We start from the raw sequence: 25,026 nt of genomic DNA, 5'->3' as shown, positions 1-25,026 counted from the left end.
GATATAATTTTTCTTAATATAAAACAAAAAGAAATGTATATTGATCTGAAATGTAAGTTAGTTTTTGCTCAAAAATTTCAAAAACAATCATCTTTCTTAAGCTCATAATCATTTATACTCTAATTGAAGCTAACACTGAAATCCCATAATTGATCACACATTATTAAATGATATCCCAGAGTTGCCTTAAAGACAGGCTGCAAATTAAAATAATGAGTGGTGCATATGATCATGTCAATAGTTGTATACTGAAGGACCTAAGCAATAACTTTGAAATGCTCCTTTTAAAATAACAGACTTCAACTAGACTTATTACAAAATAATGGCATAGCACTTGAATATTATCTGCCAAGTCCCTTCCTTTTCAGTGAAACTGGTTAGCATTTATGTACACACAGGATATACTAATATGAAGATCATGGCGAGTTCATGCCACTACCGCCAACTGAACAGAAGAAAAACTGCCAATATTGCATTAAGATTTAGTCACTGCGTGACATGTACAATAAACTTTCAACAATTATGTACTTAAAATTTACCTGATAGCTACATGACTTTTGTTGTTCCTTATCAGCTTGAATTGATTGTGATATTAACTGAGCTATTTCACTATTCTCTGAATTGTTTTCACGACCAATAAGAAAACTAAAAGAGCAAAGAGAACAAATATTATATAACAATATTTTTTAGTATAAAAGTATTGCCTAATGGCAACAAAATTTCAAAATAAATTCAATTTCAGTTGAAAATTAATTTTTAATATTACAATAAAATATGAAGCTTTAAATAATATTTAATTACTTAAAATTTGAAAAATAATGTTTCCAAAGGCATATGTAATTTTTGACAAGATTCAGAATTGATACATGCAATTCTGAAATGTGTAGAAACATAAATATTAAGGTCGTACAGAAATGAATGACACATATGCTGCTACAGAGCGGAACACAATTTATTAACAAAAAACTGATAGTACGAAGTTAGAAATAATCCCCGCTCAATTTAATACACTTCTGCCATCTGGCTGGGAAGTCCCGGAGGATTTTGTTAAACCAGTCTTGTGGGAGTGTTGGTGCACCACCTACGGACAATTGCATGCAATTCAGAAGAAGATTCAACATGGACCTTGACTGCATCCTGCCAAACTCACAGTACCGGTCACTGATGATGGTGCACCTAGGCTCCAGCCAGTCCACGAGGAGAATGTCCTGGACATCCTAGAACACGGTTGCCCTTTGTTTCCACATGTTCAATGACAGCCTAGGCTTCTTGGGAAGTGGGCTTGATGCATGTTTCCACTCCATGGAGCTGTTTCTTTTCGGGAGTGTTGTGCAAAAATAAAGACTCATCCCCCATGACTAGGCGGGAGAAGAAGTCATTCGGATAGGCATAATGTAGTGCAAGAAGTTCTCTGCAGATGTTAACGTGCTTTGCCTTTTTTTTTTTTTTTTGTGGTGTGAGTGCATGAGGCACCCCCTTTGCACACACCTTTGTCATCTCCAAATCACCATGCACAACTGCCTACAATGTTCCTTGCACAAGCCCTGTCTCTTCCTGCATCTTATTAAATGTTAAGCACCTGTTTGCCATGATCAAATCCAACACGACTGCTACATTTGCTGCTGTATGCGATGTTGCTGATCACCCTGCGCTGACACCTTTGGCTGCAGTCTCCACTCCACTGCTGAACTTGGCCAACCAACGGGATATGGTACACCTTGAGGGTGCTTTGTTCCCACAAACCAACACCATGCAACGATGGATCTCACTACCTTGTACCCATTCCTTTCAAAGGAACCAACCTGTTCAACACTGATCGTGATAGTCTCCTTCCACCATTGCTGTCCACGCTCTCAATGATGATGGGAAAAGAGACAGGTGCTGACTTAAATTGTTCTTTCCTGTGGCCAGCACCATCTATGTATTCTGAGTAGCTTTCCCCCACTTAGTATTCCTGTCACATAGTGCAATAGTTTCATTGTGAGAGCTGTTGTGTGAATCATTTCTGTATGATCCAATTACATTCTTAATTATTATTAATTCAGAACAGCATTTATATGCACAACACACAAATTTTCAAATACAGTGTAGTTTAAAAGCGACTCTATTCAGAACTATTTAAGTACTATTCAGACTCAATTCAAGTACAGGCTGTACTTGCTTTCAACTCAGGCTGAGTCCATATGCTTTTTCTATAGACATGATTTATCAGGTATCCCCATAATCACCTTGAAAGCATATATAGCAGTCTCTAAATATTCTTGTTCTTGCACTATAAGAATGGCTTGCTGATGCAAAATTTTGCAATAATGGGCACTTATTGATGATACAACTTTTATAGCCTTGATGAGTACTCTCCTTAAAGTAAAAGCAGTCAAAAATGAAAAGAGCAGTAAAACCATATCACACAGTGACAATCAGATTGCAAAAGTTGTTCATGTACATATTGAAACTTGCAGTATACCACATGCAACACTTCTACGTATTCATTGCTCTATTCTGTCAAAGATGCACCATATCTGACCACAAAATGTTCTAAGACCATGCACTGTTAATGGCTAATCGCACCAAAAACCTGCAAGCAAAATCAATACACTGATGCAAGTCTTGCGGGTGTAGCTTTTGCATCATGTGGATCTTATACAGATATCATTTTAAAATAGAATGCAGAACATTTTGTACTGTTGAACAAGAGATAGACAAATCGTGTGAAACTAAACCAGCACTTAGCTCTTGTCAATCATAACTCAAATTCGGTAATTATCTTTTTTAAACTATTCTAGTACTCATAGGCCTTTTTGGCAAGTTTCTCAAACATAGATTTTCTTGCAGTGCAGCTACTCACTTATAGCATGTCTGATAAAGCAACTTCAATTGATTTTCCTTCTTTAAGGGCATTTTAAAGATCTTCTAATTTAAATAATGGACTTTGACATTGCATGAAAAGTGCGATCTGGTGATTTAAAGTACTATCAATAATCTCAGTTTTCTTTTCCTCATGACTCATACAATGTTCCCATGCTCCATATAACCAAGTTTAAATGAGAAATATGTCATCATCCAGAGCAGGATTTGCATAGGTCTGGATAGGACTAATTTAATTATTGGATCATTTATAAAGAACTGTGATTTTTTGATGATAAATAGAAATATAAATAGAAATAGGACTAATTTAATTATTGGATCATTTATAAAGAACTGTGATTTTTTGATGATAAATAGAAATGAAGCAGCACAAAAACATGAGAAAATTTAATTGAATCAGATAAGCACGATTTTGTTCTACAACCTTTTTGCCATTTATCCAGCAACCAAAAAATTCATTTAAAAAAAAAAAAAAAGTCATTGGTTTTATTTGTAAAATTGTCGAGGTGCTGTTTGCCAGCCTCCAAAGTAATGAAATCCATGCTGTTAGAGAATTTTGAAATGACCTAAAGAGATGAAAATCTGAGTAGACAAGGTGAGTACCTATGTGAGATGACATAAAACATCCCAGCCATACTCAATAAGTCTATTTCATATTCATTGAAATGAAGGGCCCAACATTATCATAATGGAAGACAACATCTCTACATTTGGCCAATTTTGGATGCTATGCTATGACTTCTGCTTTCAAAATTACAATTCTGGAAAAATATTTCTTCAAATTTATTGTCTGATTTGGTGGCAACAATTCATAATATGTTATTCATTTGTTGTCCCGCCATACTAAAGTATTACTTCTGGGGAATGCAGCCCCCTTCTTGATGTTACTAAAGGAGGTAACCATTTCTGGTAGCATTACTGAATTGTATCCACTTCTCACCTCTAATAATCAGACATTAAAAAAAATGAGCTTCTTATTTTGTTTCATCAAAGAATCACACGCCAAAACTCAAGTAACCATATTCAGCTTTGTTGTATGAGTACCCATACATCATAGTTATTTACATCAGTCTTCAAATGATCATATATTGCACTTTTCTTTATTTTGTCTATCAGTTGCTTAACTGTATAACATAGATTTTCAGAGACAGCTTTTTTTAATTAATCCTTCTTTACAAAGCATGGTTGTCCAGAGTGGGCATCATCTTCAAAACTGAAATTTCTGTGCTTCTGAAACCACCTTCAAACTTTGTTACTAGAAACAGCACTTTGTACACATATAGCCCAAATTTTATGAGTATTCTAATATTTTTCTCTTTTTTTTTTTAACACAAAAGCGTATAATACGCTGAAAATGAAATTCTGAGTTTTCAATTATTGGCACTATGGTGAAAAAACATTACGCTACAAGTTAAAATTATGCAACATAAGCAGAAATGAGCAAATTCACACATTTGCTTCAATCAAGGTCTCTCCTCAATAGCAGTAACAAAATAATTAGAAGAAAATGCACTATATTTGAAAAATTGCATAATTTTTGGGATGACCCAAAACAACACTTGAATGTAAGTAGTGTGCAATTTTATACGAATGCAAGGTTATTTTCAAATTACTTCACTTTCTGCGAAAAGCAACTATTTAAAATCTGAAGGTTCTCTCCAATTTATGTCATTTCATAGTTGCAGTAGTTCTGAACACTGTTTCAAGTTTCTAAGTGTCATATTTTGGCAAAGTCATGTGTTTTTGCTTGTTTACCTTACAGTCAAATTTTTACATTTTATTGATGGACCTGCTTCAGTTTTTGCAACAGATATCACATTAAGAAACAGAAGACTGTTATTTTAAGTCACCAGAATACTTTGATTAAAAACAATATAGCAAAACTATGTGGACTAAATTTGGGATTATTAATCACGGCCTTATTTTAAAGCCAGCTCGCAAATGAAGTGGGGTTGAACGGGTCTATGAAATTAATTTTTTTTTCTTCATTTTTATACCTCTGTAACTGTATACAAAATAAAAAGTGGCTGTGTGCAGTGCAACAACTGCCCGCACTTTAATCATTCTTCAGAAGTTTGTCCTTTGAAGCCTAGGTGCATGAAGAGCATTAGACTGCACAGAAGCTCAGATTGCAGTGCTAAGCAATTAAGTACTGTTAAATTATCTAATTGCCTCCAATTAAGATACACCACTAATTACCATAGGTGCCCCAAATTTCCTTTAAATAACCCACTCAAAAGTGAGAATGCAAGGCTGCTTTAGGACAATAGCATCAATTTTGACAAGTAAACCCTCCACAGTTATACCAGATGTATAGTACACAACTGCATCATGAAATAACCATGTTAATACCAGAAATCAGTCAGGGGATTCTGAACTATGTATACTTTGCCAACATCATCATGCTTCTGAAAGAACTGAAGATTATATTCAAAGGTCCACTCTCTCCAGGTGAGAACCTGTCTATTGTCAGGTTGTACATTAAAGTAGGACTCGTCCGTTATGAAGACTTTGCTCCACTCATCTCATTCCTATCTGAGATTCTCTTGGGCTCACTTTCTGTGGGCAGCAGTCTTGTGTCAACGGAACACAAACCTTAAGTCTCTGAGCATTCAAACCCACATGGTGGAGTCAATTTCGAACAGTTCCAAGTCAAAACTCTGGTACCAGTAGCCCTCTGAATGTGCTTTTGTAGGAAAGTAACATTCATAGTGTGGTTTCTTCTGGCCATTAACATTAAATACCGATCATCATTTTGTGTTGCTGCAGGGGAATGACCTTGTCCTGATCTTTGCAGAACATTTCGAGTTTCCAAAACCTGATTTCGTAGTCTGGAAATGAAACTTGGAGAAACTCCTAACGTTTTCCCCTACAATGGATTGTGTTTGACCTGATTCTTAATGACCACCACGCTACAAATTCAGCTATGTCATCTTGCTGAGAAATTGTATTCACTATTACAAAATGTTCAAAGAATGTCAGTTGTTTTTAATCTCCTGCTACAGAAGGAATGCTGCAGGCTGCTTTTAACACCTTATCTAAACGTATAGTTTCCGACGTCACAAACAAAATTTGCATATTCCCGTAAACATTATAATTTTCCTTTTTAACCTCTTTTATTTCATTTTTAAGCTGTCGATTATATGGTTATTGTTTCTTTAGACATCAAAATAAATTGAGGACTATTTTTATACATAGAAATTTTAAATAACATGCACCCAAAGACTGCACTTAGCTCTTGTTTTTAATTCATGTTTTGCTTTTAGTCTCAATCACCTACTTGACAGTTCTGCACAATCCATTAATTCTCAAGTTTGGTGCAACTTGATACTTTTTTTGAAAATTTTAATTTTTTATGAAATTTCTTTCACAATTTAGATATAAAAATTAAGTTACTTTGAAAAAATTATTCATAATAGCTAATAAATATTGTTTGGCTTTGACAGGACCTTGTAGTCCAGGTACCCAGGTGTACAAGCCCATTCCATCAATTAAGCGGGATTACTAAATACAATCTCAAAAATCTCATTTTACAACTCAACTCAAACACTTAATCTGAAAAGCATTGGAAAATGTTGCTGAAAGTGCACAACTACAAACAAGATCCAGCATCTTGATATAGAAATCGATAGGAAACACTCAGCCACTCGGCTTAACAGTTATGATCTATAATATGAACTGGCTCATTCTGGAGTCCATGCGGAAGCTTCTACAGTTTAACAATAACTTCTCAAAAATCAGCGATAAGGCTGTCCAACCTATGAAAAAGCAACTGTTACCAACCCAGCTGAAGAAAAATTGGTAAATTTTTGAAAAAAAAAATATTCATTAAGAAATGAAAATATGTGTTTTGCCCTGATGAGACTCGTTCTATAGGTCAGTACTTGCATTCATGGTAGGAAACAATAAACAGAAAAGTTTTCAACAAAGCACATAGACCACACTGAAACATTCAATAAAAAATAGTTCTGCATTTTTCTTCTATCTATTGTGACGAGACATTTGTACCCATTACTGGTATGAGGAATTAAAAAACAAATGATACTGCATAGAAAAAAAAGTATTCCACGTCTGACAAATTTATGGCCTGGTGAAAATTGGATTTCCTGAGAAAATTTTGGAACATTTCATTGAAACTGTGCTTTTCTTGGATGTGCTCAAATTAATTTGCACACTATTACATATATCTTCACAGAAAAACAAATTTCTGTCTTAAAATTTTGGCCATATGTTTTTCAAACTGTTTAAATACTCTACTGTCAATAGAATGAGACTTGAACTACAAATTCAATAAAACTCACCTCACTAAACCAGATGTATTTCTCAGAACTGAGGCAGCATAAGCTTGTGTAACTCCAACAAGTGATTTCTGGTCAACTTCAATGATTTGGTCATTTACTGCAATTCTATAAAAATTAAAAAAAAAAAAAAAAATTAACTCAGCTAATTTAACTATGATTTTAAACAACTTAATGGCTAAGATTTATTTATTTTCAGAATATTTTGCATTTCATGAACTATTTGGTATACAGTTCAGACTTTTAATGAAACAAATTGAGCTCAGTGATTGTTTAATTGTTCCTCATATAACTATTTTCATTCATCAAAAGATTTTATTTTGTCTAAAACATATTTAAAAAATTTTTTTAAAATATAAAGTTTTTCCCCCCTCCTACTTACAACACTTCATAAGTCTGTCATTTATAGCAAACAATAACATAATAGTTCATAATAAAAAATATAAACCTTAAGTAACTTAATACAAAAACAGTAATAAGTAATTCAAGATCACATACCGTATTTTGACGGCATATAACACGCACTTTTTTTCCTAAATTTGGTCTCAAAAAAGTTACCTGCGTCTTATACGTGAAAAACACAGGTTAACTTTCAATACTGAATGCTATTTTCAGCTTAGATAAAGATCTAGACACACATAACTACATGTGTGTGGCCTTCTAAATAAGGGTGCATCTTATATGCCGTCAAATGCGGTAATTCAAATTGCTTAAATTTTTCATAGCAAATAATCATGCTGACACAAACATTTTACAGAGGTTAATATACATACTTGCTTTTTATAATATCTGCATTGCGCTTAATAATTGTTAGGTCTCAAAGCTGCTTATTTCAAAAGCATTATACAATTTGATGTTACTTGCAGCATTAATCAATAAAATTTCCTGCTTCATATGATTTTTTTTCTCTTTTTTCAAGTCACTGCATTTCATACAATTTCAAATCTGGTATACTTAAGAAATGAAAACAGGATAAAAGTAATATTTTTTGTGGATTACAGTGCTATTGTTATAAAATTTAGTGCTGAAAATTTGAAATTAAGTTTTTAATTCTAGCTCCAAAAGCAAAACTTCAAGCATTAGACTGCAAGTGTACTTGTTTAATCAATCACAGCTAAATACACAATAGCTACCTGCCTAAGAGGAATGATGTCTTTGTAGAAAACTTTCTTTAAGGTTCATGAGGACTGTCTGCCTAAGGCAGCCTTTATGGAGGAATTTAAAGGAAATTGGTTCATATTCACATTAAACATGAAAATCATGAAAACAAGCCATGTTCATGAAACAGCCTGTTTGCCTGGGTTTGAGCCTAAGAGAAACTACCAGCATTCAGTGGTTTTAGCCACTTGTCCACTGGTGGGGCAGACTGTCTAAAGAAAACTGACTCTTATTTACATAACACATGAAGAAAATTACAAAAATGTTCATATAACCGACCTGTTCACCAAGATTTGATCCATGTCAAATTACCAATGCTCAGCTGTCTTTACATCAAACGAGAGACTCAGATATTGTGAACACATTTAAGTTGTTCCCCCATTCAGAACTTGAATTTGAAGGAAAAAAAAAAAAAAAAAAAAGCATTTACAGCAACTGGTTTCAGTAAAATAAAAGAAGCTGAAAGTTACTGAGTAAAATGAATCTGAAACTCACGTTACTAGGCAAATTAATGCGGAAAAAGTCTGCGCTGAAAAAATACTACTTCCAAAACATTGAATTCACAAAAGTTTCTGTAAGCTCTAAAAACTATGCTATCAATTAAAAAAAATAATAATAAAAATACAAGGAACACTTTTTGATGAATGGAAAATTATTACTGGACCTTGATCTATAGAAAAAAGTGCCTTTTGTAATACTGCTTTTTTAACACCTCAAGCACAAAGCATTGATGTTGTATTTGGAAAGAGGAGGGAAATGGCAATCATTTTTAATCGTTAAGGAATGAAATCTCATGCTTGCCAACAGACTTTTATGTCCTGTTACAAGCCATGGAAAGATGTATAAGACAATTCATAGGCAACCAATACATGAAATATATTATAGAAGGTTTAAATATACAACTTACAAAAATACTACCAATTTCTTAATGACATTTTTTTAATATTTCATTTTAATAACAACAGTAATCATAAATACGACCATACATTCTAAAATAAACCCATCATCAGAAGCTTTTGGCAATTAATTAAAACACATACATGTACGTATTCCCAATGTTTAACAATTTTAGATCTTGCTGAAGATGCCAGGAGATAACAAATGCTGACAGCAAGAATAAGGCGGGGGAAAAAAAACTTATGTGTCAGCAATAATAAAAAAAATTGGAATATAGGAATGAAAGCACCTAGTATCACAGATTAATGATTAAAGCAATACAACAAACGGCACTGATATGGAGCATCAAACAAATTTTTTAATAAACATTTTTACTTATAACGTAATTTAAAATTTGAAGGGTAAATGGAGATATATAAATAAAAAGATTACCAATTTTTTGAAAATCATTCAATGAAATGAATTAATAGATCAATTCTTGAAATATTCCATTAATAATGCAAAGCATAAATAATTTTTTTAATAAAAAACTGTAGAATTTAATTTAACTGACAAATCTGTAGCTCTATCTGGGTAATTATTTGCTGAGTTTTACCTATTTTAAGCATGGCACTTAATTCAGAAATTTAAGGTCTTAGCTACACTAAACAAATCAAATCCTTATGTTACAGACTGAAATATTTGTGACAAGTTTTGCAGAGTAATACTACTTTACAAATTGCAATATTTAAAATTCTTATTTAAATTTATACAAATATAAAAACAATATTTGTAAAAGATGGCTACATATTTTATTTTTGGAACACCCTTTTCTGGTTTGATTGGTTCCATAACAAAGTTTCTCTAAAGGTAGAAAATTTTATGAGAATTATTTCAGCAATGAGTATATAAGAATTTTGAAAATATAAGATTTATCTTAGTGCATAAAGCCTACTAAACTTTTTCTTCTTTCATAAAATTCTCTAAATAATTTTAAGAAACATTATAATTGGAAGTACATGCCTAGAATCTATTTGACAGAACAAAGGCTGAGATCACTTTTGACAAACATCTTGTATAAATATACATCTAGCTTTCTCTGCTGCTTTAATCATTTTTTGAAATGTTTTTATTTCTTCAGAAAGCTATCTGGTTATTAATTATGAAAAAGCATGCAAGCTAACTGCTCAGAAAGAATGCCTTTATGAAAAGTTTTCTATAAGCTCATACTTATTTTACAGACTAGAAAACTAACAAAATATCCCTATGAAATTTTAGCATTAGTTTTTATTGCTTCATTGCTACAAAATTAAATGAATGAATTAGATCTCAATCTAATTCTAAAACAGACAGAAAAGAACTTTTTAAATATTACCTTCCATCTTTATATGCGGCTCCAGAAACAGTAATTGATTTCACAAAAATGCCCAACTTTTCTAATCCAGCATCTGCTCCAACACCCATGCCAATGATACTGAGTCCCAAACCTTCTGGACCTGATAAATAGAAATAAATGTTTTTTAAAAATCATTTCAAGCAAATTTATATTTTACACCAAAGTGTAACCTATTTACAAAAAAGCATTCTATCAATTCCATTAAAAGAAAATTACTTCATATTTTTTATGAAAAAGCAAAGTAATAGAATTCATTCATTTAGTTAATTTTTAATGTATTATACATTCAAATGCCCAAGATAGGAAATTTTTGCATGCTGGAAGAATTATACTATAGCATCAATCTTTTAAGAAAAAGCTTACCATTACAAGAAATAAAAATAAAAATTTTTAACACTGATGTGAAACAAAGTAATTTACAATTGAAAAAAATTGCTTTGTGCAGTTTACCAGGGAAAAAATAAAATTCAAAGTAAGAATCAGCACAAAGAAGCACGAAATTTTATTGCTTGGTATTCTGTTGACCAATATCAAACCAGTGTCATTACAGCAAAATTTGCAATCAGAAGCATATAAAAGCCTATTCTGAGCCCCACCACTCTCTTTTCTGACCAAACATTCTGAATTCCACATACAGGACAACTTCTACTGTAAGTGTTCGCTGTAGCAAGTTTTAAAGTCATTGAACACCGATAGTTTGTTATAGGTTTCGAATACCAGCGAATGGGTTGGCTGCATGGCGTTTTCATGGTTTTCCCCATGGGTAACGTGTAATGGGTGAGCCAGTTTTCCTTAGAAAGTGCTCCACAAAGGCATCCCCCCTTAGGTAGACACTCTCTAGTGCTTTGCCATGATTAACCCCTTAACTGCCACAGGTGTAAATATACGGCTTGCTCAGCTGATGCATCAACTGCCCGGAGCATATATATACACCCTTCTGAAATACTATCATTTGCTTCGTGCAGCTAAAAGTAAAATTATTTGCAAAGCTTTTGAATGCAACACCCCAATGACTTTGATAGAGAATGCGAAGGATGATACTACTTCAGAGAAGAGGAGGGGAGGAACTGGAGAGGGGGATGTTTCTGAAACGGTGAAAGTAATGACTGCACGATTATTGCTTGTGTTTCTATTTGAGTAAAACGTATTTTTTTAATTCTGTGTCTTCCATTTTCGTTCACTGTTTGTAGTAGGTGCCAGGAATAAAATATATAATGGATGTTTCAAATCCACTTATCTTTTTTGAATTATTTTTTTGATGAACTGCTCATGCTTCATTATTGTCACTGAAACTAACGGTTTTGCAGACCAACATTCTGCAAAAGAAAAAAAATCAAGAACAAAATTGTGGCATCCAACCAATTCAGAAAAAGCATATTTTTTTAGGTATACTAATTTTACAATAACACTGAAATCTGATATTAGATTTTACTTGTCTAAAAATAAATTAATCAAAACTCCATTTTTGGATATCTTTTTTATTACTTTCTTATTACACGTTTTTTATTATACAGACATCATTTTTATTATACTTACGTCTTTTTTTATTATACTTTTACTCTAAGCATTAAATTTTGTATTTTCATTTTCCCTTTCATTCTTTAATTTGTGAAAGTAAACAGTTCTTAGACAGAAAAATTTGAGCAATTATTTTTCCCCTAATATATCACATAAGTACACGTGCCTGTGTAAAAAACGGTGGCACCGTCAAGTGAATCTTCTACGTTTTCCGCAGCAGTTAAGAGGTTAAATAAACCAAAACCGAACCAGTGTAACAATTATTCTTTCATATTGCTAAACTGAATTTCAACAAATTTCATCTTTATCTGTGTTACTATTCATATTGAATTTTTCTCAATTAGTTTACTCGTGTAAATTAAAGCAAGTAATGATTCTTATTTGTTCAGATAAGCTTTATTCTTTATAATAATTCATAAAAGTTGAAACTGAACTCTTTCCAAACTTATTTACTTACAAGTTTACCTACAACTAAAACATATTTGTTCTTTTATATTTATGACTGCTATAGAAAAGTTTTGCATAAGTAGAAGTAATTTATTCCTATGTTGGTTTTAAGGCGATAATTTTTTGGGTTTATTCTGTGTGTAATTCAGTTTGTGGACATATGTTTTGTGTATAAATGTTTATTTCCTACACAGAATTGCAGATTTTTCTATTCTGAGTATAACATTTAAACTGTAAAAAATAGCTCAAGTAGAATGGAACATGTGGGCAAATATGATGTTTGCTTATGACTCTCAAGTTGCTTCACAACAAATAGCAACTTTTCACATAGTGACATTCTGAAAGATTTAGGAAATTTCATTTTCAAAGCTCTAATGACACATTTTCCTTGAAGCTTCCAGCCTGTTCTAAATCTTACCCATGCCTGCACAACACTATATAAATACAGCTCTGAAAGCTAAGAACAGTTAGTTATCAATCAGCTGCAAGAGTTAGCAGTATCCCTGGAACAAAGGTTGTGTGAAGCAGAGTCTACCTTAATTAAAAGCTTTACTTGCAACTACAGAATTAAATGCTCATCAAATTAAAGCTGCAAGTTTTTTTACCAGAAAAATTTAACCCTTTGATTTTTGGTACATAAAAAAATTTTTTTTGGGAAAAAAATAACTTTACACATAAATAACTAGCCCCTAATACAATGTTATTTCATGGGGGGGGGAAAAACAGGTAAACTTTTAAGGTAATTCATGACATGGTGGGATACTGCTTGTCCCACCGTGCACCTAGAGCAGTAAAATGGTATCTTTGCCACAGCGTAAATTCTCCTAACATGCTTATCTAAAGTGCTAGTTTTAGCAACCAAATGAATATGCAAGATATAAAAAATGCTTTTGAATAATTATCTAGAAAATATTGATCATATACGCGCAAAATAAAAAATTTTTTCGAAACAAATTTGCATAATTCAAAAAAAAAAAAATCGCTCTCTGTACAACTTTTTAGATATTTTTTAATGATTTCATAATAGATTTTTGAAACAGAGATGATTTTCACTCCAGTACTTTATTTGCTACAGGTTTGAAAAGGAAGATACAGTACACTCCCGATTATCCGCGGAACTGGGTGGCGGGGCCGCTGCGGATAACAAAAATCGCGGATAATCCGAAAAAAGCTAAAAACGGGTATAGCAAAAGAGAAAACGGTCATACCAACTTTGAAAAATCGTTTTATGTACAATAGAACGTAAAAAAAAACAGCATGAAATGTTTAACTAACATTTAATATTTTGTATATCACTCAAAACTAACCTAAAACGCATTTTGTTAATGAAAACAGAAAAGTGCTTTGCATACTTACGAGAGGCGTCAAGGATACACAGAAAAATTAATACGCATGTACTGTTTTAATACTGTAATGTATTATGTAATTACAAAAGCATAACTGTAAAACTACACCTTTTTGATGAAATCAGTCATTTGTGTTTGCTTCTTGCTTTGGAAGCATTTTCTCTTGATCCGAGATTGCATTTTTCGTAGCATAAGTTTTCTCGGCCAACTCCGCGTCATCTTGTTCTTCCAAATAGCTCAGCAGTCCGTCAACTTGTTGCAAAGCCCCTTCATGAGTCTTCCGCATCTGCATAGTGGGCTCTTCTTCGCCTTCATTCTCGGTCTCTCCCCTTGCTTTCTTCACAATTTCGTCATCTGTCAAGCGTTCAAAGCCAGGTTCGTTGACGTCACACTCCAACAACTCGTTAATGTTTTCAGCATCGGCGTTCTCACCACCCGGAACTGTTTTCACCATATTGGCAAGAGTTGCCATGGGCGTGTCTACATCTTCATTCTCTTCTTCACAACTCAAAGGGGTTAGGTTGTTGTTGGCTTAAACATTAGGCATGAGTTTTCTCAATGATTTTATGAGGGTTGACGGTTTCACCGAGTCCCATGCAGATGCAATATCGTAGATGCTGCCAAGATTGTGCAGTGTTTCCAAAACTCTTTCAGATCATAACCTTCTTCAGTTTTGGTCATTAGCAGCTTGGTTCGGTATGTTCTCTTCATTGTTGCAATGACTCCTTGGTCCATGGGTTGGATTAGCGCAGTAATGTTTGGAGGGAGAAACTTTGCAAAAATTTGTCCATCAGAAACTTTAGCACGCTTGTTGTTGGGTGAGAAGATGCATTTTCAATCAACAGCACAGCTTTTTCAAGCAGGTTTTTCGATTTAAGATGTTTACACATTTGAAGAACAAAGATTTTTTGAATCCTTCTTGAAAAATGTTTCGGTTCATCCATCCTTTTTTTTTTTTTGGTTAAAGTAATCAACAGGCAAATTTTCTATCCTTGTGCCTTTGAAAGATCTCGTTTTTTTTTTTACTTTCCAATGACAACAAATCTAAGTTTATGTCCACCGGTAGCATTACTGCAAGATATGATAGTGATCCTTTCCTTGCTGCTTTTATGACTCGCCGCTTTACTTTCAATTTCAAATGCTAAAGTGCGAATAGGAAGACATTTCCACAAAAGTCCCGATTTGTTCAAAAGATAGCTCTTCTTTTAAAACAAATTCTTCAAATTCATGGTGGAAATCGTCGGCTCCTTGTCGGTCACCACTAAGTTTCTCCCCATGACGTCCAATTTCTCGAATTCCATGTCGCTGCTTAAAACGAGTCAACCAGCTAGAAGACGCATCAAAATTTCCTTTCAGGCATAACAACTCAAAAAAGGTTTTTGCCTTGTTTTAGAATGTTAAGCACTGTTATTTCCGATATTCTGTAATCAAATTCCATCTGCTGCCTTGTAGCGCCGTTTGCTACTTTGGAAATTAATTCTAGTTTTTGCGCAATCATCAACACAACCTTCTTTCGTTTTCTTGACATTTTAAATCAGTAACAAAAAACACAAAACCAAAAAGCACAAGCACTGAACACAATAAAAGATAAGAAATTAACTCTGACCAGTTCGCAAACACTATCAGGCTTAAACTAACAATGGCGAGTGGGAGGAAGTGGACGTGACAGTAAGACGAGAGAGGGCGGTGGAGCGGGCACTGCAAGGGTGAGTAAGAAATCACTTACTCATCAGAGGGGAAGGTTTCGAGAAGGTCTGGGATATTTTTGCTATAAAAAAGCATGATGTTAGCAAATTGAACAGTTCGCTCAGTTTTGTGAACATTTTAATTTTCTTTGCTTTATGCTTGTTAAAAAAAGGGAACTTTGTGCAGCAGGCGCGGATAATCGGGAGTTTACTGTATTTAGAAGGCCGTCATGATTTATATTTCACCTCTCTTTCCTTTGCTTAGGATATTTTTCTATGGTAAATCACACTTACATATCCATTCAGTATTCAATGACATTTCATGTTACAGAGTTATATTTTCATTTCTTTTGGAGAAAATACTAAATATTTTTCAAGTTTTAACATTATTCCAATTTATTTAAAAAATATAAATTTGCATTATCAACATATAAAACGAACATGATACTTGAATTTAAAAATACTTGAATGGTGCTGCCATCTAGTAGCAGCAATTAATAATTCCTACATGCGCAGTGGGAAGTATTTGGTCCCACCTTTTAATTTCAACCATTCTTAGTTAATATATATGAATTTAAATATTTTTTTTTAAGAAAAGGAAACTTTCACATAAAAATATTCATTCTAACACCAAAAGTTGCTTTAAAAAAAAACTGCTTCAAAATTAGACCTGCAAAGAATTTTTATTTTACATTATTTCCATGAATGAATACTAGTGCTGCCCTCTGTTATACATTTAGAGAACTAAAAGGTGTAATTGTATGTATTTTAAATGGAATTTTGCAGCTTTCATCTGGGAGATAAAAACTGATAGAAAAGGTGGGACGCTCATCAAAGGGTTAAAGATGACAGCTCAGCTTCATCCATTGATGTTGGCCGCACAGTGATGTGACACAGCTCTAGAAGTCATAGCCTATCTAGTAACATTTTCGGATTTTTCTCTTCACAAAATAGAAGGAAGTTGAGAAACCTCTGAGGAAAATACAGGAGAAAACAACTACTGAGTCTTCGTCTAGTGCTTGGGCATCACCTATCATTTTGGAAAGATAGATGGCTCCACGGGATTTTGTGTTGACTACAGACACCTACACGATATTACAAAGAAAAGTTACCCTTTGTCCAAAACTGTTGACACTGCATGCATGCTATCAGGGAATAAATGGATTTTCAATCCAGATTTGAAGAACTGCTAAGTGGAAATAGATCCTAAAGATTGAATGAAGACTGCACTTACTACCAGTCAAGGACTCTGGCAGTTTAAAGGAATGCCTTTCGGACTGTGTAATGATTCAGCAACATGTAAACATCTAATACACAAAACTGAAAGGAACCTCATACGAACATCACATTTTGAAGATTCACATCCATCACATTCATTATTATAGTCAGAAGCAATTTTGTAGAACCCTTGGGAATTATCAGAAAAGTGCTACAAAAACTCAGGCTAATTTAGAGCTTGATCATTTGAAATGCAAATTGTTTCATTAAGAAATTAGCTATCTTGGTCATATTGTCTCTGCTGAAGGTGTACATACATTGTGAGAAAATCACGGTTGTTCATGATTGGTGTTGCTTTTTATCATTTAAGAAGTTTTCTCAGATTTAGAAAAGCAGATTTTTTAGCCCTATAACTTATTTTTTCTGAAGCTTCAGAAGACTATGCATATACTATAAGGCTCCGAAAGTTAAAATGAACTAGTTATTAAACAGCTATGAGAGTTAATGGTTAAAAGAGATTTAGCTGATCACCATTTTAGCTGACTCGCATTTAAGAGTTTAATCTTTAGTGATTTGGGGAACTTAACACGTTGAGCGCCAAGCGTATTTCTTAGGCAATCCCGTTCAGGCCATGTGTGCCACTTAAAAGCGCTGGCATTGTAGGGCCAGCGATTCTTATCGCAGTAGAAGATAGTTTACGTTTGGAACATGATTCCTATAGGTATTCATTCAACACATTACGCTCCAAGTCTGTTTTGTAAATAGTTACATTCTATGCAAAGATATTACGAAGCAGATAATTAGCATTACTGAAGTCCGGAAAGAATTAGCACTATCCCTTACAAGTTGTGAAAATGAAGATATTCCATCGAACAGAAATGCAAAAACATCTAAAAAACGACAGCATAAACTAAAAAAAAACCGGAAAAAGCCTCTGAAGTACGGAAATATTGTACACTATGATAAAAATGCAACTGAAGCTGGTAGAGTAATGGAAAGAAAAAAGACTAAGACAGTTGTCACAATTTGTAATAGCTGTAATGGAGAACTGTGTTTCAATGAAATCCATTAGACATGTAATGAATCACAATTAAGTAAATTTTAAATAATTTTTCTGTAATTCCATAAAACAGTGTAAATAATATAGTTATATATCATGTCACACGCTGTCAGCCAGCAGCGGTCGACGCGGCCTAAACAGAAATTCTAGTGTCAGCCACGGATGGCTGAAACGGCCTAAACGGAAAGTCTAGTGTCAGCCACAGATGGCTGACATGGCGCTCAACGTGTTAATGATATTTTTTGCATGCTAAGGAGAAACTGCTTTATCCACACTCTCCTTGAACTACTTACAGCTATTTTGTGCTGAAAGACATTATTATCTGTAATATATTTTCAATTTCTTCTTCAACATCCAGAGTGATTATTTAAGGAGATAGCCATGAATCTGCAGCCAAGAACATTTGTTTAAAATAAAAATATTCCCCCCCCCACATTATCAATTATATTTATGTCAGAGAAGATTAAGCACTGATTAAATAATGTTAACTGCATAAATTTATTTTCAAGATTTACAAATGTCTCGCCTCTATGGCAAATTACTTTATAGCAGATCCTTAGAAAAGGCATAAATTAATAACAAGAGATATGACAGCATTTTATACACAGAGGATTGTAAACAAAGAATACAGATATTACCACTACTACAGTATTAAGAAATAGTTATGAATCATCATATGCAAATGATAAATTCTAAGGGGGGACACAATAATTATCGATAATTATTGCTCAGTATATAAAAAAAGAGGAGGGAAAAAAATTTTGCTGACATATGGAGGAACAGAAATTAAAATGCTTTGCTAATAAATGTTATCAAATCTCAACTTTATAAAACCCTCCTTAAAAGAAAATAACTAATTTAAAATAGTTTAAAAAAATTACAGATATTAAAAATAAATAAATATTACAGTAATAATTATTTACATATTCTGAGAAAAATTTTCTTTTTTGTTTAATTGTTATGCATCATAAACTGAAAATCTTTTCTCAGATAGCAAAAGGTATGCTACTACCTTTCACTAAATCAACTGGGAAAACATCCATTTTTTCAATACGCTTCTCCAACTCGTATTCAGCTGAAGCAGCTACTGGATCCACATCATCATTGTGACGATCATAATCATCCACAGAATATGTACTATATACCTAGTGAAATATACAAAATTTGTTTAGTTAAACTAACATGAGAAATAATTTACATATTTTTCAATGTTTTAATAAATTCATGTAAGAAACCACTTTAGCATTTCTTCAAAAGAGATAAAATATCAAAAAGTAGAACTGAGAAATAACTATGAAATAATACTGACTACAGAAATAACATAAAAAGATTTGGACAACAATTACCTTGATGGGCTCATAATTAAATCTGACTTTTGTCTTCTTTTTTGGTGGTACAGGACAAAAGATATCTTCATCTTCACTTTCCTCCTCCAAAGCAGGCAATTCAGTAACAAAATGACCATCAGGTAAGATATGATAATTAACATCTTCATATAAAACATTAGTACCAGGAGGAAATGCAATTGTTTGTGAGCAATTTTCACTTCCAAGGTCATCTTCATCTATTTCACCTGTTACAGAATTAGGAACAGACCAAGTCTCAGACTGATCACTATCCACATTTTGAGAGTTTATAGTACTTTGTAGATCATGCTTGTCTTTGCTAACATCCTTGGGCCTACACAGAAAAGAAGAGTTTTTTTAACTTCTTATACAACAATACACACACATACACAACAAAAAACAAAAAAAAAAAAAAAAAAAACTCTTTATTCAATCTCGTGTGACACAACTAGAATAACATTATGCTAACAGAGTAAAATTACTTGAAGATCCTGCAAAACTTGTTAAATATATACTTTTTATTAACTCAGTACATTGGCTAAAAAATATCTATATACGAGAAATCATCAACGAAATATACGAAATTCATCAACCTATTTGTTACTAACAAGTGGAACAAAATGTCGGGTTTTAACGAAAGCTTCTCGCCACCACAAATATTATCTCCTCAAACAGTTCATGTTGGGATGCTTAGTCATATTTTGTCTAATGACTTTTGGCATTTGAAAGAAAGAGACTTGCTTTAGAACACTGTATGGTGAAATTTGTACAAAAATATTGTTATCATTACTGAAATGAAACTATCGCACTACCAGATTAGAACCATCATTTACTTCCAGTTGCAAAACATCAGCCACTGAATGTTACCAAATCACATGTACAGCTTTTGGTACTTTATTGTATCATATGACATTCTGAATATTTGGTAGCGAAAATTCAAAAACAAGGACTATGACATTCAACAAGCAAAGCACTCTGGCCAGCCTATTGATGGTGATAAGGCCCGCCCGCAAGAACTTGTGGAAGAAGATCAGTATGCAACCAATCAAGAGCTTGCTAAGAAGTTAGATGTTAGATGCATTGCATAAACTTGATGTACAAGTTCAATTTTTGGGTGCCACACGAGCTGAGTCAAGCAGACAAGGACAGATGTTTTCGGGCCTGCACTAATTTGCTTGAATATCAATGTAAGGACAAAATTCTGGACCAGATTATCACTTGTGATATGAAAAGGATTTACTCCAACAACACAGGCTGAAAAGGGGGTTCTACTGTGCCTGGTCAGCCTGTCGGCAGCATCGCGAAGATCAATTTGACTTACAAAAAGATCATGCTTTTCATCTGATGGGATTTGCCATGGTATTATCCCCAAAGAATATCTTGAAAAAGGTAAAACCCTCAGCAGCAAGCTGTACAGTGAGATGCTAGTCCATGTTGACGCTGATATCAAGGAAAAATGTCAAACTCAGTTCCGGCACAAAAAGGTAATGTTCCATCAGGGTAATGCAAGACCACATGTGTCTGCATTCACCGGCTGGAATCTGAACAGACTCGAAATGGGATCATTTCCTACACCTATCATTATAAGACACAACATCACTCCTTCGGACTTCTACATTTTTTCATATCTGCAGCTAGCTACATCTTGCTGGTGCTAACTTCCATTCTGCACAGGATGTCTGAAATGCAGTTGATCTGTTTTATGACTACCAAGTTTCTGTGCTGAAGGCTTTGAAAAAGTAACAAGATGTTGGCAGAAAATCAAAGATTTAGATGGTGATTACTACCTGCACTAAAGGTACTGCTTCTTATGTTTTCTTTTCTAACTTTATTAAGAATGTTTCTTGATAGAAAACTTTCATTACAAGCAGATATTTTCCATGTGCAAAAATTATTTATCAGGAACATATGTACCATGTATAAAATCCCAAATGTAGTATTTAACTAACCTATATGCACGACAAATTATTACCGGAACATTTCAGTACTAATAATAAATTTAAACATATAAATACATACAATATATTACTTGTTGATAGAATTCATCCAGAAATTTTCTCATAGATGCTACTATTAGTTTGAACTACTGTTGGCCACAAAGCAATTATTCAGCAGCAGTAAATGCTACAGTATAACTTTCATGTTTATCAATGTGTATACAGACATATGATAGTTCCTCAAATACAAATGTACATTGCAGCCAATGGCAACCTTTTTGAACATACTCAATATCAACTTCTAAGCACTGCAAGTTCACTCTCATGTTTTGTTTTATTGGCTGATGTTGCATGTTATATTAGCATAATATGCATTGTTAAACCATTAATTAAGATTTTTGCACTTATGCCTGCATCTTCTTTGCACATACATTGCAATGAAGAACAGTCACCTGATCGCTCTTACAGATGATTTACTTGTTAATGTATAACATAAAAACATAAATGATGCCAGTGTTCATTCTCAGAATATCTTAAACTATATTTATGAATGGTCAAAATTTTATGAGCTTGAATTTAATCGTTTAAAATTGAAAATTATTATTAAGTATAGCATTGTTCATATACATCCAACCAGTGCAGTGTTATTTTCCCTTTAGTTTTGCTTTGAGTAGCAACAGTTGTACAACGTTATATCTTGGTAGAATAAACATGTTTAGTTATGTTTAAAATTTTTATAGAGATTATTTAGGTAGAAATGAGTTTATATGAATGGACAAAATGGTGAACATTTACTGTCGTATCTAACATTTGATGACCCTCAGTATGTGATTAAAATATAAGAGGTGAGTACTTTATCTAAGAAATACTTAATTGAATTTTTGGTTTTGGTTTGCAAGAAGCGATAGCTCTTAAGAAAATTGTTTACTAAGACATATAAAAGTTTAATGTCTCTGCTTGATGATGAAAATATAGAAATTAGTGATGTTAAGATTAAATTAGCTACTTAAGAATGCATTAATGCTGATTTAATGATTCTTGACAACAAATTTTGAAAACTTGCTTTAAGTGCAGAACGAATTTGAATCTGTAGAATATAGTCAAATTTGATGAAGCTATAGTTTGCATCAATTCATTTATAGAAAGTAAATCACAACCAAACAGGAATATTAATTAATGAGAAATCAAAAATAAAACTTCCCAAACTTGAACTAAAGAAATTTAGCCGTGAAGTTAAAGAATGGTTGCATTTCTGGAGTCAGTTTAAACGAATTCACAATCATAAAGAAATGGAGTTGGAAGACAAATTCCAATATTTAATACAATGCATGTCACCAGGTACAAGAGGGAAAGACATCACCGGTAGCTATCCACCCACGGCAGAAAATTATACAAAAGCAATTGAAAGCCTCAAAGCAAGATTTGGCCATGAGGAATTGTTAGTGGAATACTATGTTCGTGAACTATTAACTTTAGTTGTTAAAAATGCTACCAAATCAAGGCTTGATATCACTCTGTTATATGATAAACTTGAATCTCACCTCAGCTCATTAGAATCCATTGGGATGACCTCAGACAAATATTCTGCAATGCTCTTCCCACTTGTGGAGTCATGTATTCCAGAAGACATGTTGACAGTTCAGTTGAGAAACTCAGTAAATGAAGAGAAATTATATAGTGCAAGACTGACCCAACTTTTAAATTTTCTAAGGGCTGAAGTCGAAGAGGAAGAAAGAATGTCTCTAGCAAAGTCAGGTATGAAGCACAATGATCCCTACAGAAAACATTCATAAGGACAGGGAAGATATTACTGTACCTACTGCAAACAACTTGTTTTCGGGAGCAAAAGAAATAAATAACAATAATGTAATAAATTGTCTATTCTGTGAAAAATCTCATGAAAGTAAAGATTGCTACAAAGCACAAAAGTTAAGTCATGATGAAAAATTGAAAATTGTGAAAGAGAAAAAATTTTGCTTTACATGTTTAAACAAACCATCGAGCTAATAATTGTAAAAGCAAAGTTGTATGCATGTTTTGCGATAGGAAGCATTACATCATTTGTTGTCCAGAATTTAAGCAGAAATCAAAAGTTTCTGTTGAGTGCAATCAAGAAAATTGTGAAATTAGCGCTCTTTCTTCAACATGTACTTCAGGAAGAGTTTTGCTTCAAACATTAATGGTTGCCATTTAACATGAAGGAAAGAAACTTCATCTCCGAGTTTTGATTGATACTGGATCTGAATATTTTATGTTTTAAAATCAACAGTAGAATCCTTAGGAATAAGATCAGAAGCTCATAAAAAATTAACACACGTTCTTTTCGGAGGAAGGACATCTGATGGAATCATAAATGTTGTGAATCTGCACAATGGGTTATAGTTGCAAGATTCCTGTTTTAGATCAGCCTATAATTTGTGGATCTATACCTAGTCCACAGAAAGGACCTCGGATATCAGAATTAGCTGGAAAGGGAATTCATATCACAGATGTTGATTGTGTCAATCCGCAAATTGATCTTTTCATAGGTTCAGACTTTGTAGGAAATATTTATACAGGAAAAATACAGAAATTAAGTACAGGCATTTTTGCCATGGAAACACTGCTCGGATGGGTTCTGATGGGTAAATCGCCAACAACTGGAGGTGCTACTGCTGCTGTAGTTACCTCTCTCTCAGTTCACAATCAAGAGATCAGAAACCTCTGGGAGTTAGAAGCCATTCGCATTACAGATCCCTTTGAATTGAAATCTAAAAGTGCAATTGATAAGGTCGTACGTGATCATTTTATGGCAAATTTAAGAGAAGATGAAGGGGCTGACAATTTAAAATGTTTAAAAGGTCAAGAAAAAGAAGTACCAAAAGATGATAAGAGAGAAATGTCTTTTTTTGATGATGTTTAGGAATGATCCACGCCTGGATGAGAATAAGAAATTATTAAGAGATTTTATTTTAGACAAGAAGTGTAAAGAAAAATATAAAAATGATGACATTCCAACTTATGAAGAAACAGATATTGCAGTACTAAATGATGATGATAATGATATGAAAAGGCAAGAATTGTTTCAATGTAAGTATATGTTCGGATTTGAAGAACCAGATTCAAAATTCATTAAATGATATCCAAGAATGATTGAAGGTTCTCTTACACGTGTTGATAATAAAAGAAAGAAGCAGCATGAAGAATACGTTAAAAGAAAAAAAGGGGAAGAAAGAGCAGAAAAGAGAAGATCTAAAATATTTGAAACATTTAAAGAGAAAAGAACTTGAAGAAAAGTTTTTAAAATTGAAGAGGTGCCTCATCAAGATGAATTGAAACTTAATGATGATGATATTGAAAGCGATTTTGACCCTGAAAAACATGACCAGAAAATGAAAGAGCTTTTTAATGATGATTATTATGCTATTCAAGAAAATGATTGGGACCACTGGATTGGACCAAGTAAAAGTGATGAGTGCGGTGAAGAACAGCTTGAAGAAAGTGCATCTGAAACATCAGGTGTTGAGATTACAAATTCCAAAAGTTATCCTAAATCACAGTTTGAGAAAGAAATGATTGAGTCAACTCACACGAAGAATAAAGGTTAGAAAGAAATCCTTATTTGATAAATAATTTCTAAACCTAAACCATTTTTTTGATCCAGATGGCAAAACATTTGATGACTATTTAGATGAGTGCTATAGATTAAATTATGATGTGGTCGAGCTATAAATGTGCCTTCTAGATTCAAGGACTTCGAACTTGAAAATAGACTTTTAAGTGAACTTTAAAATGGACTTTTAGGTTAAATTTTAGTTTAATTAAATATTTGTTTTGATAAAAATCCTGCTATCAAAAGGTGGGAGTATGTACAGTATAGCATTGTTTCATATACAT

The 25,026-nt window shown here is 33.2% G+C and overlaps 1 protein-coding gene and 1 pseudogene across 1 annotated transcript in view; one reads left to right on the top strand and one right to left on the bottom strand.

Annotated features, from left to right (window-relative positions):
- LOC118201535 (uncharacterized) overlaps positions 1-25,026 on the bottom strand; it is a 205,154-nt gene that overhangs the window by 106,116 nt on the left and 74,012 nt on the right. The window contains exons 7-11 of the mRNA XM_085809493.1: positions 19,214-19,547; positions 18,880-19,012; positions 10,573-10,693; positions 7,167-7,271; positions 540-645 (exon numbers count right to left, since the gene is read on the bottom strand). Of these exons, the coding sequence (XP_085665619.1) occupies positions 540-645; positions 7,167-7,271; positions 10,573-10,693; positions 18,880-19,012; positions 19,214-19,547 (799 nt within the window). The remainder of the gene's footprint in view (positions 1-539; positions 646-7,166; positions 7,272-10,572; positions 10,694-18,879; positions 19,013-19,213; positions 19,548-25,026) is intronic.
- Positions 24,472-24,549, top strand: LOC146992736 (small nucleolar RNA SNORD36; annotated as a pseudogene).

The sequence above is a fragment of the Stegodyphus dumicola genome, chromosome X2 (assembly GCF_044657685.1).
Source record: "Stegodyphus dumicola isolate Sdum_Otavi_A_Nest chromosome X2, ASM4465768v1".
NCBI lineage: Eukaryota > Metazoa > Arthropoda > Arachnida > Araneae > Eresidae > Stegodyphus > Stegodyphus dumicola.
The sequence above is the reverse complement of the archived record's forward strand: the minus strand, read 5'-3'. Positions and strand labels throughout refer to the sequence as shown.